Raw genomic sequence first — 14,719 nt, forward strand, 5'->3', positions numbered from 1 at the left:
AGCTCTACTGCGTCTGCCCTCCGAGGGGTACAGGTGCCGCTGTCCCAGCCGCCGCCGCCTGGTCCGCCCCTCCGCCGGGCGGGCCCGCGGCTTCGGTCCGGCGCGGCTGCATCGCGAACCGTCTCCTGCCCGGCCGCTGCCGGCGGCCCGGGACTCCCCGCCCTCCCGCGCGACCCCGCGCCCGGGCGGGCGGCGCTTGCGGCGGGCAGGGGGCGGGGAGGGGAGCGGGGGTTCGTCCGGGGGGTAGCCGCCTCCTCCGCAGCCCGCCGGCGCCTCGAAACCCGGACCTGCCTCCGCCTCTTCCTCCGGCAGCTCCATCCCGCCTCCCGCGCCTCGTCCTCCTGCCGCCCCCGCCGCCGCGCCCCCGGGTGGCTGCCTCGGCGGACCCGGGAGGGGGTCCGTCCGTCGCCCGCTCGGCTCGGCCCGGCCCGGGGGGCGTGCATGCCCCTGCGGCCCGCGGCGCTCACCAGCAGCATGCTCTATTTCCAGATGGTGATCATGGCAGGGACGGTGATGCTGGCGTACTACTTCGAGTACACGGACACGTTCACCGTGAACGTGCAAGGCTTCTTCTGCCACGACAGCGCCTACCGCAAGCCCTACCCGGGCCCGGAGGACAGCAGCGCCGTGCCCCCCGTGCTCCTCTACTCTCTGGCCGCCGGGGTCCCCGTGCTCGTGGTAAGCCCGGGGGCACTCGCCCTCGCCCCGACACCGCTTTTCTTCCCCTCGCCTTCTGGGTTGAGGCCCCGCCGAGGTCCGGGCGCCTCAGCCTCTGCCTTCTAAGTTCCTTCAAGTTGCCGGCAGCCCCTTCCCCAGAGGACAGTGTTTTAGGGCGCGTCGGGGGTGGGTGCCAAGGAAGCCCCCAGCTCTCCGCGGCTGCCGCCCCTGCCTCCCCGCACCCCCGCGATGGCTGCACCGTAGGGTGTCACGAAGAGGGATGGGAGGGAAGGGGGTTGTAGGAGGTGATGGGTGGGAGTCGGGGCTGGGGAGGAGGTGAGTTATCGGGTTGAATCTTGAGTTCATCTACTCTGTGGCCTTGCTCTGCTGTCCGCCGCCTCTCACCTAGAGACTGGAAGGCGAGCGGCAGCGGGGCCGGCGAGAGGGAGACGGGGATCAATTGCTGGATTGTGGAAGGGACTCCTGCTTCCAGAGTCGGGGCGCATATGTCCAGTTTACCGCCTGTTTTCTTTCTCGAAAGGCAGTGCCAATGGCACTAAGCTGACCAGGGAACAAATACCTAAAAAAGAATATAAGAACTCTTAAATGAAGAGGGTCCAGAAGCAGTGCTTGCTGAAAAGCGGGAGCTAGGCTTAAATTACAAGATTTATTTAAAGGCTGTTCCACTCCCTGGGCAGCTTAAGTCCTTTTCCTCTAGAGCCTCTCAGAGAATGTCTCTTGGGTTTATGAACTGTGTGTGTGTGTGTGTGCACGTGTGTGTCTACGGACACGCCTGCACACACATAAATATATATACACGCACATATACATATGTAATTATTAAGCTAATAGTCATTTAATAATTTCTTATGTGAATGTGGTGCAAAGTTATCGGTAGGAGAATTCGTGTTTTTTCAGAAGACAATATATGGTTCCTTTAATATTGTCAAAGTACTGGAGGTTCCCTTCCTGTGGTAGCTTCTTCCCTTCTCTCTCAACAGATAACAAATGGAGAAAGAAAAGGTACTTTTTTTTCAGTGGTTGAGTTGCAGTAATGAATGTTAAGAACATCTCTTTTATCTAAGAGATGGTTTCTTTGATTTCAGGGGAAATGAGTCAATAATTTACAAAATAATGATAAGTTCCCACCCATCATGGAATTCCATAAACAAGCCAAGAAACTTCTTGGTAACTTTGAAGTAACTTTATCACAGGTACTGTGATAGTTGAGTTCAAATCCAGCTCAAGTTACTGGTTTGAAAAGTGTTAGACCTTGCACCAGAAAATGTTTGTTTTTTTTCCATTGTAATTTGCTAAACTATGCCAGAAAGTCCAAATATGGTGTCATTTTTATTTTCCCTTCTCTTTTTGAGAAGCTGTAATAGAAAAAAATTAATTGGTGATTCTCAGGCCCTTTTGCTTTCTGCAGATGTTGGGTTTCCAAGGCACATGTTTTTCAAGAGACTGAATAGCTCAGGGATTTTTCAAGATTTTTTTTTTTTTTTTTTTAAGGAAAAAGCCTGGCACTTTCAGGACACTGGTTTGGTTACAACCATAATCAGTAATGTCTGTAACTTGTCAGTTGGTGATTACCATTCTGTGTCTCATTTAAATGAGATAGCACTTTTCAGATCCAAGTATCCATCCCCGTTGACAGGTGCCATTTAGAGATGCTAACATATTTGCACAAAGAACTTGATTATTCTCCACTTAGGGGGAACTTCTAAGGGGAAAGGGAATTCATTAGTCATTATTGAGTGCCTACTTTGTGCTGGGCACTGAAAGTCAGGGCCACATATACTTCTCAGAGCAGTCCTTCCAGGAGATACAGTCGATTAACATTTGGGGCCCCCGAGGATCAGATAATAAACTCGAAGCACCTGAAAATGAAAATGGTGAGTGTGGTGTTTGATGCCTCTGCGACCTAATGCCAAGTGCCATACTGCTTGTCCTAGTTCCAGAGAACACTTTCTCTGAAAGAAGCTAAGTAAAGCTGCCAGGGTGAGAATCTAGAATATACTCACGAGATTTTAAAAGGAACGACCCAACTTGATTTCTATGTTTTGATTCTCAGTTCTTTAGTTACAAGAGAGAGAATTTGGGAGTCAGTGTGCAGAGAAGGAAGTGTTGGGTTTTTGAGGCTAGCTGTGCTGCTGCTGGCCTTTGTTTCTTCTTCTGCTCTTCCCACTAGTACACTCTCACAGTGTGAACGGTTGGGAACCGTAATGGCAGCCCTGCCTTTCCATTCCTCTCAAGAACACTGGCTTAGCCCAGTCACTATTCATGAAAACAATGTTACTAATAATAGTGTTAGCAATACCTGTCATTTGTTGGATTTTATTCTCTGTGCTTGCGTGCTAAGTCTCTTCAGTCGTATATGACTCTGCGACCCTATGGATTATAGCCCGCCAGGCTCCTCTATCCATGGGATTCTCTAGGCAAGAATACTGGAGTGGACTGCCATGCCCTCCTCCAGGGCATCTTCGGGACCCAGGGATCAAACCCGCATCTGTTAATATCTTCTGCATTTGCAGATGGGTTCTTTACCACCTGAGGACTTGACGGCTCAGATGGTAAAGCGTCTGCCTGCCAATGCAGGAGACCTGGGTTTGATCCCTGGGTCGGGAAGATCCCCTGGAGAAGGAAATGGCAACCCAGTCCAGTATTCTTGCCTGGAGAATCCCATGGACAGAGGAGCCTGGTAGGCTACAGTCCATGGGGTCGCAAAGAGTCAGACTTCACTTCACTTCACTTCTTTACCACTAGCACCACCTGGGAAGCCCTTATATTCCCTATACCTGTCTAATACTTGAATTACCTATGAAAGCTGTTATTATTGTCAACTAACCTTTGGGAAAACTGAGATTTAGAAAGCTTAATTAACTTGCCAGGGACCAAGCCTAAAAACATTACATCCAGAATTTTAACCCTACTATGTCAAACCTGTGCCTTTTCCGTTACAATATTCAAATTCATCTTACTCATAAATCATTCTTCTAAACAAATGCCTCAAATGGTCTCTTTCCCCATCTTCTATATTTCTTGGACTGTAGTGATAAAGATTCTATATAATATAAATATTTTAACCTTCAAACTCATTTCTAATCCTTAAAACTAATTTTGGAAAGTAGTTCTCCTCACTACCACAATCAGTGGTTTGGTTTCAAATTTGCCAGATTTATTTATCTAAAAGTGAAAAGTAATATATTCTTTACATTTTGTTACTTATATATAGTGTTGACTTGGGGTGCATGTTTGGAATCTGACAGATTCAAAGTGCATTCTGCTGTTACATTAAAAGTTGGGGATTCTACTTGCTATGTAACCTTGGTTGCTATGTAACAACTAATTTACAGCTCCTTAATTCTTGATTTTCTAAGTCACAGGATTTTGAATATTAAATGGGATATAATATGTAAATATCATTCTTGGCTCATAGTTGATAATCCATAGGAGATCACTCTATAATTAACATTATTTTAACAAAATAGTAATTCAGTATATGCTTATTGAATTCCTGTGTTACATGCATTCTATTAGCCAGAGTGCTAAGTGCTAAGTCGCTTCAGTTGTGTCCAACTCTATGCAACCCCATAGACGGCAGCCCACCAGGCTCCCCCGTCCCTGGGATTCTCCAGGCAAGAACACTGGAGTGGGTTGCCATTTCCTTCTCCAATCCGTGAAAGTGAAAGTGAAGTCGCTCAGTTGTGTCCAACTCTTAGCGACCCCATGGACTGCAGCCCACCAACCTTCTTCGTCCGTGGGATTTTCCAGGCAAGAGTACTGGAGTGGGGTGCCATTGCCTTCTCTGATTAGCCAGAGTAGTGGTTATAAAAACGGCAATTTCGGAAGTAATCTATGGTCACTGATCCTAAAGGGTTTACACACTAAGTTGGGAAAGTAGATAACCATGCCAAGAGTCATAAATCACCATAATAGAAGTGTCATATGCACATATATGTGTATGTATACACACACACACACACACACACACAGATATATACCACAAGGACCCCTGGTGGTTCAAAGAGGACAAGATCATTTTTAATTGAAGAGGGGGAGAAAGGGTTCTTGAAGCAAATGGCGACTTTTGGGATGTGATTTGAAGGAGGGCCAAAATGGAGTTTGAGTCAGGACATCGAAGAGGCAGCTGTATGAACATGAACTGCGTGCTTGGTAGAGAGAATGCAGCTTGTACTTGTGAAACAGGGAGTGGTCGGTCTTGTTTCTAAAGTGTTTGTGGGGAACACAGGGATATATGGCTGAAGAGGAAGACTAGGGTCTCAGCACTGAGTCCTGAAATGTCAGGCTGAGTTTTTCTCAATTTGTTGGGAACTGAGTAGGGACTTGTGTGATGGGTGGTGTTTTAGGACCTTTGGGGGACCGTAGTGTAGGGTTCTTCTGTTATTAAACATCCGTGTAAGATAATTTTAGGCTCTTTATCCCCAGGTCTATTTTGTGTTGTGAAATATTATTATTTTAATTGTGTTCTCAGGAAACACCTGTAATTTGACTCATTTACAAAGATGACATGGTTTACAAACTCTTTTAAAACAGGTATTGTTCAGTTTGATCTGTATAGCATTTACAAAAGCACCACCTCCAGGATTTACAGATGTAAATTTAATAAGGGACCTGTGTTTTTCATTGATTAAAAGACCTGGTGATGACAATGGTTTCTGCTCTCTACATTTGGATACAGTGGCCACTACACTAGCCCCTATTGTTCCTTAGATCTCTGAGCAACACAGATGATCTGAAGGAGACAAAGCTAAACCATCCCTCTTCATAGAGCCAGAATGAAGGCTGGAAAAACAACACTGAGCTGGGCACGTTTGAGTGTGAGGGAATATTTCTGATTCTTTATGCCTGCATCCGCAGGAAGCTCCCTCGGCTCTGAGACTGAGGCATGGAGCTGCTGCTGCTGCTATCCCAAGGATGTTGCATTTCTAAATGTTGTGGAAGAAGATGGTGATAGAAAGATATCTCATATCCAGAGCTCTGTCTTGTTAAATACTTGAAGCTTCCCTACAGACTTCTCGTTCCTTGAATCTTGCCTTGGGTGCCCACTCTCAACTCTGCCCATCTCCACTCCTAGAATACACTATACTTCTGTGGAGTGGGCAGGAGAAAAAGCACAGATATTGGCATTAGGTCTGAATTCTTATCCTGCTTTTTCTCACTATCCAGGTGAACTTGGGAAATTTTACTTATTCATAAACCAAGGATTAAACAATATTCTTCTTGAGAGGGAGTGTCTATAGAGGTTAAGATCACAATTCTGGGGTCAGATTGCAAGCCCAGCTTTACCACTTTGCAGCTATATAAACTTGAGCCTGTCTTTCTATGCCTGTTTCTTATGTAAAATGGAGATCCTATGAGTATGAAATTGGTTAACATATGCAAATATCAGATTAGGGCCCAGCTGTATGTGTGTTAGCTACCATCATTCCTCCCAAGGTTTGGGGATAGTTAATCACACAGCCTATTTAAGGCGTCTAGCAAAATACCTTTGTTAGGGGCTCCAGGGCTGATAAAATATTCGAGGTGGACAAAAGCCACCTAGTTCCATCCATCACCCACAAAATTGGGGAGGCTGAATAGCAAAAATAGTAAAATTCAATCAGACCTCTGTTCTTCCAATGCAGTCAGTGATTTCTGTCTTTGACAGCTGCTTCATTTCTTCAGCAGGCTAACACTAGCAAATATTTCCTGTGTACCAGACACTGTGTAACATAAATTTAATGTGTTCCTTTGTTTAATGCTCACCATAGTAACATAATACTTTCTTTAAACATACACACTATCATTAAGCCCACTTTTTAATGAGAAATGAAATGTTTACTGAGATTAGATGTCAGACTTGTATTAAATTTTTTCAATACATTAATATAATTAATCTTCACAGTAAACTTATGAAGGAGACTTGGATATAAAAAGGTGAGATGATCAGTCCAGAGTCCTACAGTGATGGAATCGTCAAGGCCTGTGTATTTACTTATTTTGTAATGTACCTTTTATCGTTACATGTCAAACAGATCTTTAAGGATAATTAGTCATAGGGATTCCATACTGAAAGGGTCAAATTTTTCTCAAACCTTTTTTCTTCGGTTTCTTTTTTTTTTTTCTGATTTGATGGGAAACTTTGTGTTCCAGAATAGATAATGGTTTCAATGTGTAGTGTAGGAAATTGATTTGTTTCCTATTAAGCTTGAAATGTCCTGGAAAGGTGGGTGGCAACAGGACGGACTCAGAGATGTTTCTGTTCTGATCTGCAGCCACGTTTCTTCTCTCTCTGCCGCACGTGGGTGTGGTGCTGTGGGTACCTGCTTTTCTCTGGAGCCCTCTGGTTCTAGGTCTGCAAACAGCGGTGCACGGAGAGCTGAGGCATCCCCTGCCTCTAAGACGTGTTTCTTAAAATGGACCCTAGCACTGGATTTGGGGGGAGTAGTGAACACACTGAAATTGTGGTATAAAATACCATATGTATGTATGTGTGCCCATATGTGTGTGCAGGTATGTATGCATTTTTATAGTAAGAGCCTCGTGGCTTTATCAGATTGTCAGAAATGCCCAAGATTCCTAAAAGTTAAGAACTACACTTGGAGGATTTATGACTCTGTTTAAACTCCTCCTCATGTCTCTGAGGGCTTTTCTTTACTTAGATATTCTCATTCATATTCATTCATTCATATTCATTCTCCCTCTTTCCCTTCTCCCTCCCTGCATCCCTGTGATAGTCTCTTTTTTTCATTTATCCCCTCCCCTTTGCATACTGATTAAGAGATTGTTATGGGGGTCAGGAATGTGAATCCTCTCCTCCCTCTGCCTCTTCTCCTGCCCCTCCTCCTTCTCCTCTTCCCTTCTCCCCCACCCCCTCCATCCTCTGTCCCTCATTATCCCTGTGGCTTCTCTGCAGCAGTTACCTTATCTGAAAAAATGTTGACTTATTCCTGCCCGTCTTTCCTGTCTTCCGGAGTGAGTTTTGAGGATCAAATGGGTGTAAATGCATGTTAGAGACAATAAATCACTGCATGCGTATAAGGAAAACATACCATGAGCAGATTACATGGGTTATCTAGCTGCTTGGTCATTGGAGATGGTTATATTGCTTATAGCATGGCTTTGCCAGCTCAATACACTTACTCTGTGGAGTAGAAAAATGAATGAGATTTTTATACTTCTTTTCTTAGTTTCTTGTAGAGAGAATAGCAAAAATAAAAAGCCAACAGTATGAAATGGCCTAATTATTATAGCACATAATTCTAATACCCAATGCTGTCTATCAAAATATTTCAATAAGCTCTTATTTTCAAGATTATTATAAAGAGTCATCTCATTCATTTGTGTAATTTGAAAGAAATAATGTTTCCAGGGAGCAGTGTTGATACCATCTGTTAAGTGTGCATTGTATCATATTAATTTTTAAATTAGAACTGTGCCCAAAAGTCATTATTTATAAGTTTGGAATGATAACCATGCATCTACTGTGTGCTAGGCACAATGGTGTTACTTGGTATGTATAACAGGGGAGGCATATTCACTGCCCTGCGACAGTTCAGACACTGTGCGTGAAATTGTATCTCTTATCCTAAACTTTCTTGTCTGTAAGACTGAAATGATGATACTTCCCATACCTTTTAAGAATTAAATATAAACATGCATGAAATAGTAAGTGATAGCTGCTCTTTGAACATAAATGCCAATGACATCTATTGGTAGTACATGGCAAAAGGATGCCACCCTTAATCATTTGTTGAATGGAAGTGGTAAGTCATTAACTCTTCATAATAACTCTTTTAGGTACTATGTGTGGTAACACATCTAAGGAGCTTAAGCAGTTTGCTCCACTGGGATCTGAATCAATTACTTCAAGTCCTGTTCTCTCTTGGCTACCTACCGTTGCCCACCAATTGGACTCACAGCATAAATGGTGTCATTCCTAGAAGACAGGGGAGAGTTAAAGCATCTTGATTATATATCACCGTGCACTTTACAGTAACCTTATGCTTGTAAATGTATAAGCTCATTTACAACCAGGCATGAAAAGGGGAATTTAAAATCTGTGTTCAAAGATAAAACTTCATTGGTTTCTAAGACCAGCGGAATAGCCAGTGGCCGTGCGGCACATGTTTAGTTGTGTCCAGCTCTTTGGAACCCCATGAACTGTAGCCCGCCAGGTTCCTCTGTCCATGGAATTTTCCAGGCAGAAAACTGGAGTAGGTTGCCATTTCCTACTCAAGGGGATCTTCCCGACCCAAGGGATCAAACCTGTGTCTTTCGTGTCTCCTGCTTTGGCAGGCAAATTTCTTTAGCACTGAGCTCCCTGGAATAGCCAGTAGAACTTGCTTTTCCCAGCTCAACATTCCGTGTAGATAGATGGAGGAGGCAAGTTCTGAGGTCAGAGATCTTAACCTATAGTTAGGAAGATCTTTTTAACAGCCTTTGGAAAATCATAGGAATATCATTTTGATGGGAGATATTTTATCTGAATATAGCATGTGAAATGGAGTTCTATATTCAGTAATATTTAAACTATTTCTGAGAATGCCAGTTTTCACTCAGTAGGCTGGTTACTTTTTTAGTCTTATTATGACAGATGTAGTTTGAGAATCACTGTCAGGAAAATCACTTTTTTTTTTTTTTGGTGAAAACAAAATCTTGAGATTTTTTTTCCCGATCAGGTGCATTTGAAACTTTAAAGACAGTCTTTTGGTGGACTTTTCTCACTGAGAGAACATGTGTGAATGGAAGTGTGTGTGTGTGTTTGGTATTTAATACATTGATAATTTCTTGTTATGAATTCATTATCTCCCTTGCTTCTAGCCTTTATAGTGCTCCCCCACCCTTCTCCTAGGAAAAGAAAATTTCTGGAACATTCCTCTGTATCCTTTCAGACCAAGCACCAACTCTGTGAGCAGATGTTTTTCCTTAGATGAGACAGCTGCATTCACTTCTGTGATTCCTTCACATCTTTAGCATGTGCGTGTATGCTAAGTTGCTTCAGTCGTGTCCAACTCTTTGCAACCCTCTGTACTATAGCACACCATACTTCTCTGTCCATGGGATTTTCCAAGCAAGAATACTGACATATCTACAGTTACCAAAGTCACTTACGGCATTTCCTCTCTAAGGACATGTGTTGATACAACCAGAACTTCTGTGTTGCGGGAATTGTGTTTTGCAACACAGTTTTCTCCAGGGTATTTTCCTGACCCAGGGATCAAACCCACATCTCTTAAGTCTCCTGCCTTGACAGGTGGGTTCTTTACCATCTGTGCCACCTCTTTAGCACATTATGGCATTAAAAAATCTTATATTGTGCTTTTTGTTGTATTTATTTTTATTCATGTTTCCATCACTGGATTTGAGCATCTCAGAGTTTTATAATCTGACTCATCATGCCCAGCTCTTTGGTTATTTTTGGGTAGATAAATTATCCAGGGACTAACTGAAGTTTGTGATGATGAAATTATAACCAAATTCTGCTGAGCACACGCTTAATAACCATTCATTAAAATAGGCAACATAGTCTGTACACTCTGTTCTATAAGTTTAATAAACTGGCAGGTCTCTGTCCTTTGAGGTATTTTAAGTGTATAAACCTTATATGAAAGATATAGAAAAGAAGCATAGTCAAGATATGATTCTGTGTCCCCCAGTTGATATACTTCAAGCAGAAATACTCCTGTCCATTGAGAACAAGTCAGAGGGCTATAGGTTACAGGCCTTGCAGGAGTTTTATACCTTGTTTGTTCAAGGGTAGGAAGTATTTCCAAACTATTTTAGTCAATCTGCATAGTTTGAATTTTACCAATAAGAGTCCTTTTTTAGCATTTATCATGCTAACTAAAATTCTCTACTTTGATCAATTAAATATATATATATATATATATTTTTATCAACAATGCTTCTTTAGTTGTTAATTAACATGCATGCATGCCAAGTTGCTTCAGTTCTGTCCGACTCTTTATGACCCTATGGACTTTAGCCTCTGTCCATGGGATTCTCTAGGTAAGAATATTTGAATGGGTTGCCATGCCCTCCTCCAGGGGATCTCCCCAACCCAGGGATCAAACCTGTGTCTCTTATGCTTCCTGCTTTGGCAGGCAGGTTCTTTACCACTAGTGCCACCTGAGAACCCCTATTAATTAACATATGATGGCAAAAAGATTTATGGCAGTCTCTTTGGTGTGTGACCTTTCTGATAAAACTCTTGTGACTATTGGGATTTCCTTCTTCCCTCCCTCCTCTTTCCTTCTTTCCCTGAACAAACATTTGTTGAGTACTTTCCATGGGTAGCTTACCTTGAAAACAAGGCTTATAGAGATTGCTTGACTTGCTCCAAATTCCAAAAACAGGATTAAAGCTAATTTCCCCCATCTCTAAGTCTCTCAGAACAATCTCAGGAAATAAAAGGCTCGTGAAATCATGGGGCGCTTAAAGACAAATGTAGTCCTGACATATCTACAGTTACCAAACTCACTTACGGCATTTCCTCTCTAAGGACATGTGTTGATACAACCAGAACTTCTGTGTTGCGGGAATTGTGTTTTGCATTTCGAGCATAATGATCCCTTTTTTAAGGGTTCTCTCAGCAGTGCCGGCAAAAACTGTACTTTCCTATCGAGGTTTTTAATCGAGATTTCAGATTTAGCTTTTTCTCACACTGGGTTGCACGGAAGTGCTCTTGACACTGAGAAATATCCTGTATTTCCAGAGATCTCATCAAAGCAGAATGCCATGTTCTCCCAAACATCAAAATTGAGCAGTCTTGGATAAAGGCAGTGCACCTGGGGCCTCATCTTGTAATTTAAAATGAGCTCCTGACATTTCCAGTTGAAAAACAAACCACTATCTTCGGGTTGGTGGCAATGACCTCTTCCTTCACACGCGCCTTTCCAGCGTGGGCTTTGCTGAGTTACTCAAATGAATGAAGAGACTTAGTCAAAACTACGTGACAACCCTTTTGGTCTCTCACAAAGAGACCTTTGTTTCTTCTTCTCACTGGCTCCATCACATGGTTCCTTGGGGTCCCCTTTTCCTTTTTCCCGGGGCTCAGTCTAGAATACAGATAGAGGAATCCAGTAGACACTTTATTCAAGCCACACTGACAGGCTTTTTCTGCCACTCCATTTTTGGAAAAGATTTGTGAACCCATTGTGAGAGAGATTATGCTTCTTTGTAGCTGGAACTTTTTCATCATGAAAGAGGCCTTAGAGATCATTTAGTTTCATCTCCTAATTTCCAAATGAATGGCCAGAGAGATTAAATGACTTGCCCAAGGCCACGCAGCTAGTGAGAAACTACATCGATGGCAGAACATATACAGGCACTTGGTGTACATCAATCTTTGTAAGTACTTTACACATATTAACTAATTTAATCCTCACAATATTAGGGATAGGCACTATTGTTATCCCAGTTTACAGATGAGGACACTGATGCTCAGGAAGATTAATCAACTAGCTCATGACCCCACAGCAAGGAAGTGATGTACCTGCATATGCGCTTTTAACACAGAGATGGTTCTCCTCCTCAGGACCAAATTTTTTGTCATCTCTGGGAGGAGTTATGACTGCCTACAACAAATCGTTCCACATAGCAGTATTATTAATAGTTAGAGATGAAGAGTGTATGATTATTGTGATAGCTTATTTTTTATGAACTTATACTATTGATTGAATATTGTATTTATAGTTAACACTTAATCTGTGATAGTGAAGAGGTAGTAGCAGGTTAGGAAAAAAGCATTTAATTTAACCAAAATCATTTGGTTCTATGATGCTTTCCTTTGTTTTGCTGACATCAAATCTTTTCAGACAAAAAGTAAAACTACATTTGAAATTTGCAAATGGATATAACAAAAAACTACCCATTTTTGATACACAGATCTTAAATTCTTATAATATGATTTTAACATGGCACAATATAGTTGTCATACTATATAATTGAACAACTGCACTCACAGCATAGTTACTACATTTAGCATACTAGTTTGGCGTAAGTTTGGCAACTAGTTAGAGTCATGGAAGAACTATTCAGTGATGTATTTCAGGGAAAAATATAGACATTTATATATTTATATATTTTTAATCCTTTTTTTTTTTTTGGAGGTACTTAGAAATACTCTTGAATCTTGGTCCAGTCCTGTGGTGCTGTTTCCTGTGAAACAGCAGTGACCTAAGAAAGTGCAGTTCTCTGCTCTGTGTGCTTTATGTAATTCTCCCTGCTCTTGGTTTCCATCTATTTAAATAATCTCTGTTCTTTAATTGGGCAGCCCCAATCCCATCTTTTTCCTAACACTTCTGTTGATGCATCTAATCAATGGTAATCTTTCCTATAAACTCCTTTTTAAATAACTCTTTCCCCTTATGTACTTACATAAAATAGGAGTCATTGCAGGTGTGGACTGGGGAGGTGGAGAGAAAGCAAAACAAAAGGAACAGTAGTCATAATATACTATTTTATGGAACTAGTGAATACAGAGAATTGTGAATAAATTGTGTATATGTAGGGTTCATGGATCTGAAATTAAAACAGATAAATAAAAGGAGCAGTGGCTCACTGATCCGACTGGCAAGTGACCCCAGTTGTCTTCCTTGCTCTGCTAGTTGCTACTTTTGAGACCTTGAGAAAGCCACATAGCTTTTTGGCCATTGTAACATCGGATAACTGGTTTTAACTCCACTCAGGGCAGAAAACAGACTCATGGCTCCCAGAGAAACCCTTTCTGTGCATGAAACAATTCTGACTGTTTGGACACTCTACTTTAACAGTGAAAGCCTGTCTCCTTGTCTTCTGCTTGGTGGTCTCTCACCTTTTGAAGCCATATGGAACAACCTAGATGGTTTCCCAGTGAAAGTGTTAGTTGATCAATCGTGTCCAACTCTTTGCAACCCCATGGACTGTAGCTCACCAGGCTTCTCTGTTCATGGAACCCAGGCAAGATTGCTGGAAGGGGTTGCCATTTCCTTCTCCAGGGGATCTTCCTGGCCTAGGGATTGAACCTGGTTCTCCTGCATTGAAGGCAGATTCTTTACAGTCTGAGCCACCAGGGAAGTCCAATGTATGAAGTTATCTTTCAGTTCTCTGACTCTTCTTGAGATTTATGGTCTTCAGCTTAACATAGCATGAATTTGAGTCCATTTTACCATTCTGGCCACTCACATCTGACTTTTCTCAGATGTCCTGTGTTTTTAAAGCATGGCGCCAGTACCAAATAGTATATTTCAGATGCACTTTCACTCCTGGCCAATAGAGCAGAAATTTTTCATACTCTTTTTTTTCTTAATGCTTTCGCCTTGGGATCAGTATAAAGTCATCTTATGGACAGCTATGTTATCTATAAAGGAAATGGGTTAAATTTTTCACCAAGTAGGCAAAAATACTGTATGACAATGTACACTCTTCTTCCATGACTATGGCAAACATTGCTAAGAGACTGTGGCACTTTCTCTCTGAGTCTGATCTAGGAGTTCAATCTTTAAGACAAAACTCCACGCAACTTATGATCAGATTTGCCCTCTTGGAATCAAATGACTAATAAAATCTTTCTAACTGTAGATAGCCTATACAATGTAGTATACTACATGACTATGCATTATGGTTCAGTTCAATTCAGTTGCTCAGTCGTGTCTGACTCTTTGCGACCCCATGAACTGCAGCACGCCAGGCCTCCCTGTCCATCACCAACTCCCGGAGTCCACCCAAACCCATGTCCATTGAGTCTGTAATTCCATCCAACCATTTCATCCTCTGTCGTCCCCTTCCCCTTCATTCAATCTTACCCAGCATCAGGGTCTTTTCAAATGAGTCAGCTCTTCGCATCAGGTGGCCAAAGTATTGGAGTTCCAGCTTCAACATCAGTCCTTCCAATGAACACCCAGGACTGATCTCCTTGAGGATGGACTGGTTGTATCTCCTTGCAGTCCAAGTGACTCTCAAGAGTCTTCTCCAACACCACATTCAAAAGCATCAATTCTTTGGAGCTGAGCTTTCTTTATAGTTCAACTCTCACATCTATACATGACCACTGGAAAAACCATAGCCTTGACTAGAT

General features: G+C 42.3%; 1 protein-coding gene across 3 annotated transcripts in view; it reads left to right on the forward strand.

Annotated features, from left to right (window-relative positions):
- Positions 1-246: 246 nt before the first annotated feature.
- The window catches only part of PLPPR5 (phospholipid phosphatase related 5), a 135,490-nt gene continuing 121,017 nt past the window's right edge, over positions 247-14,719 (forward strand). For 2 of the 3 annotated variants that reach the window (XM_019957005.2, XM_019957006.2), the window contains exon 1: positions 248-678. In XM_019957005.2, coding sequence (XP_019812564.1) covers positions 442-678 — 237 coding nt within the window. In that variant the 5' untranslated portion in view covers positions 248-441. Of the gene's footprint in view, positions 679-14,719 lie in introns of all 3 variants that reach the window. The other variant, XM_019957007.2, reaches the window with a different exon arrangement.

The sequence above is a fragment of the Bos indicus genome, chromosome 3 (genome assembly GCF_029378745.1).
Source record: "Bos indicus isolate NIAB-ARS_2022 breed Sahiwal x Tharparkar chromosome 3, NIAB-ARS_B.indTharparkar_mat_pri_1.0, whole genome shotgun sequence".
NCBI lineage: Eukaryota > Metazoa > Chordata > Mammalia > Artiodactyla > Bovidae > Bos > Bos indicus.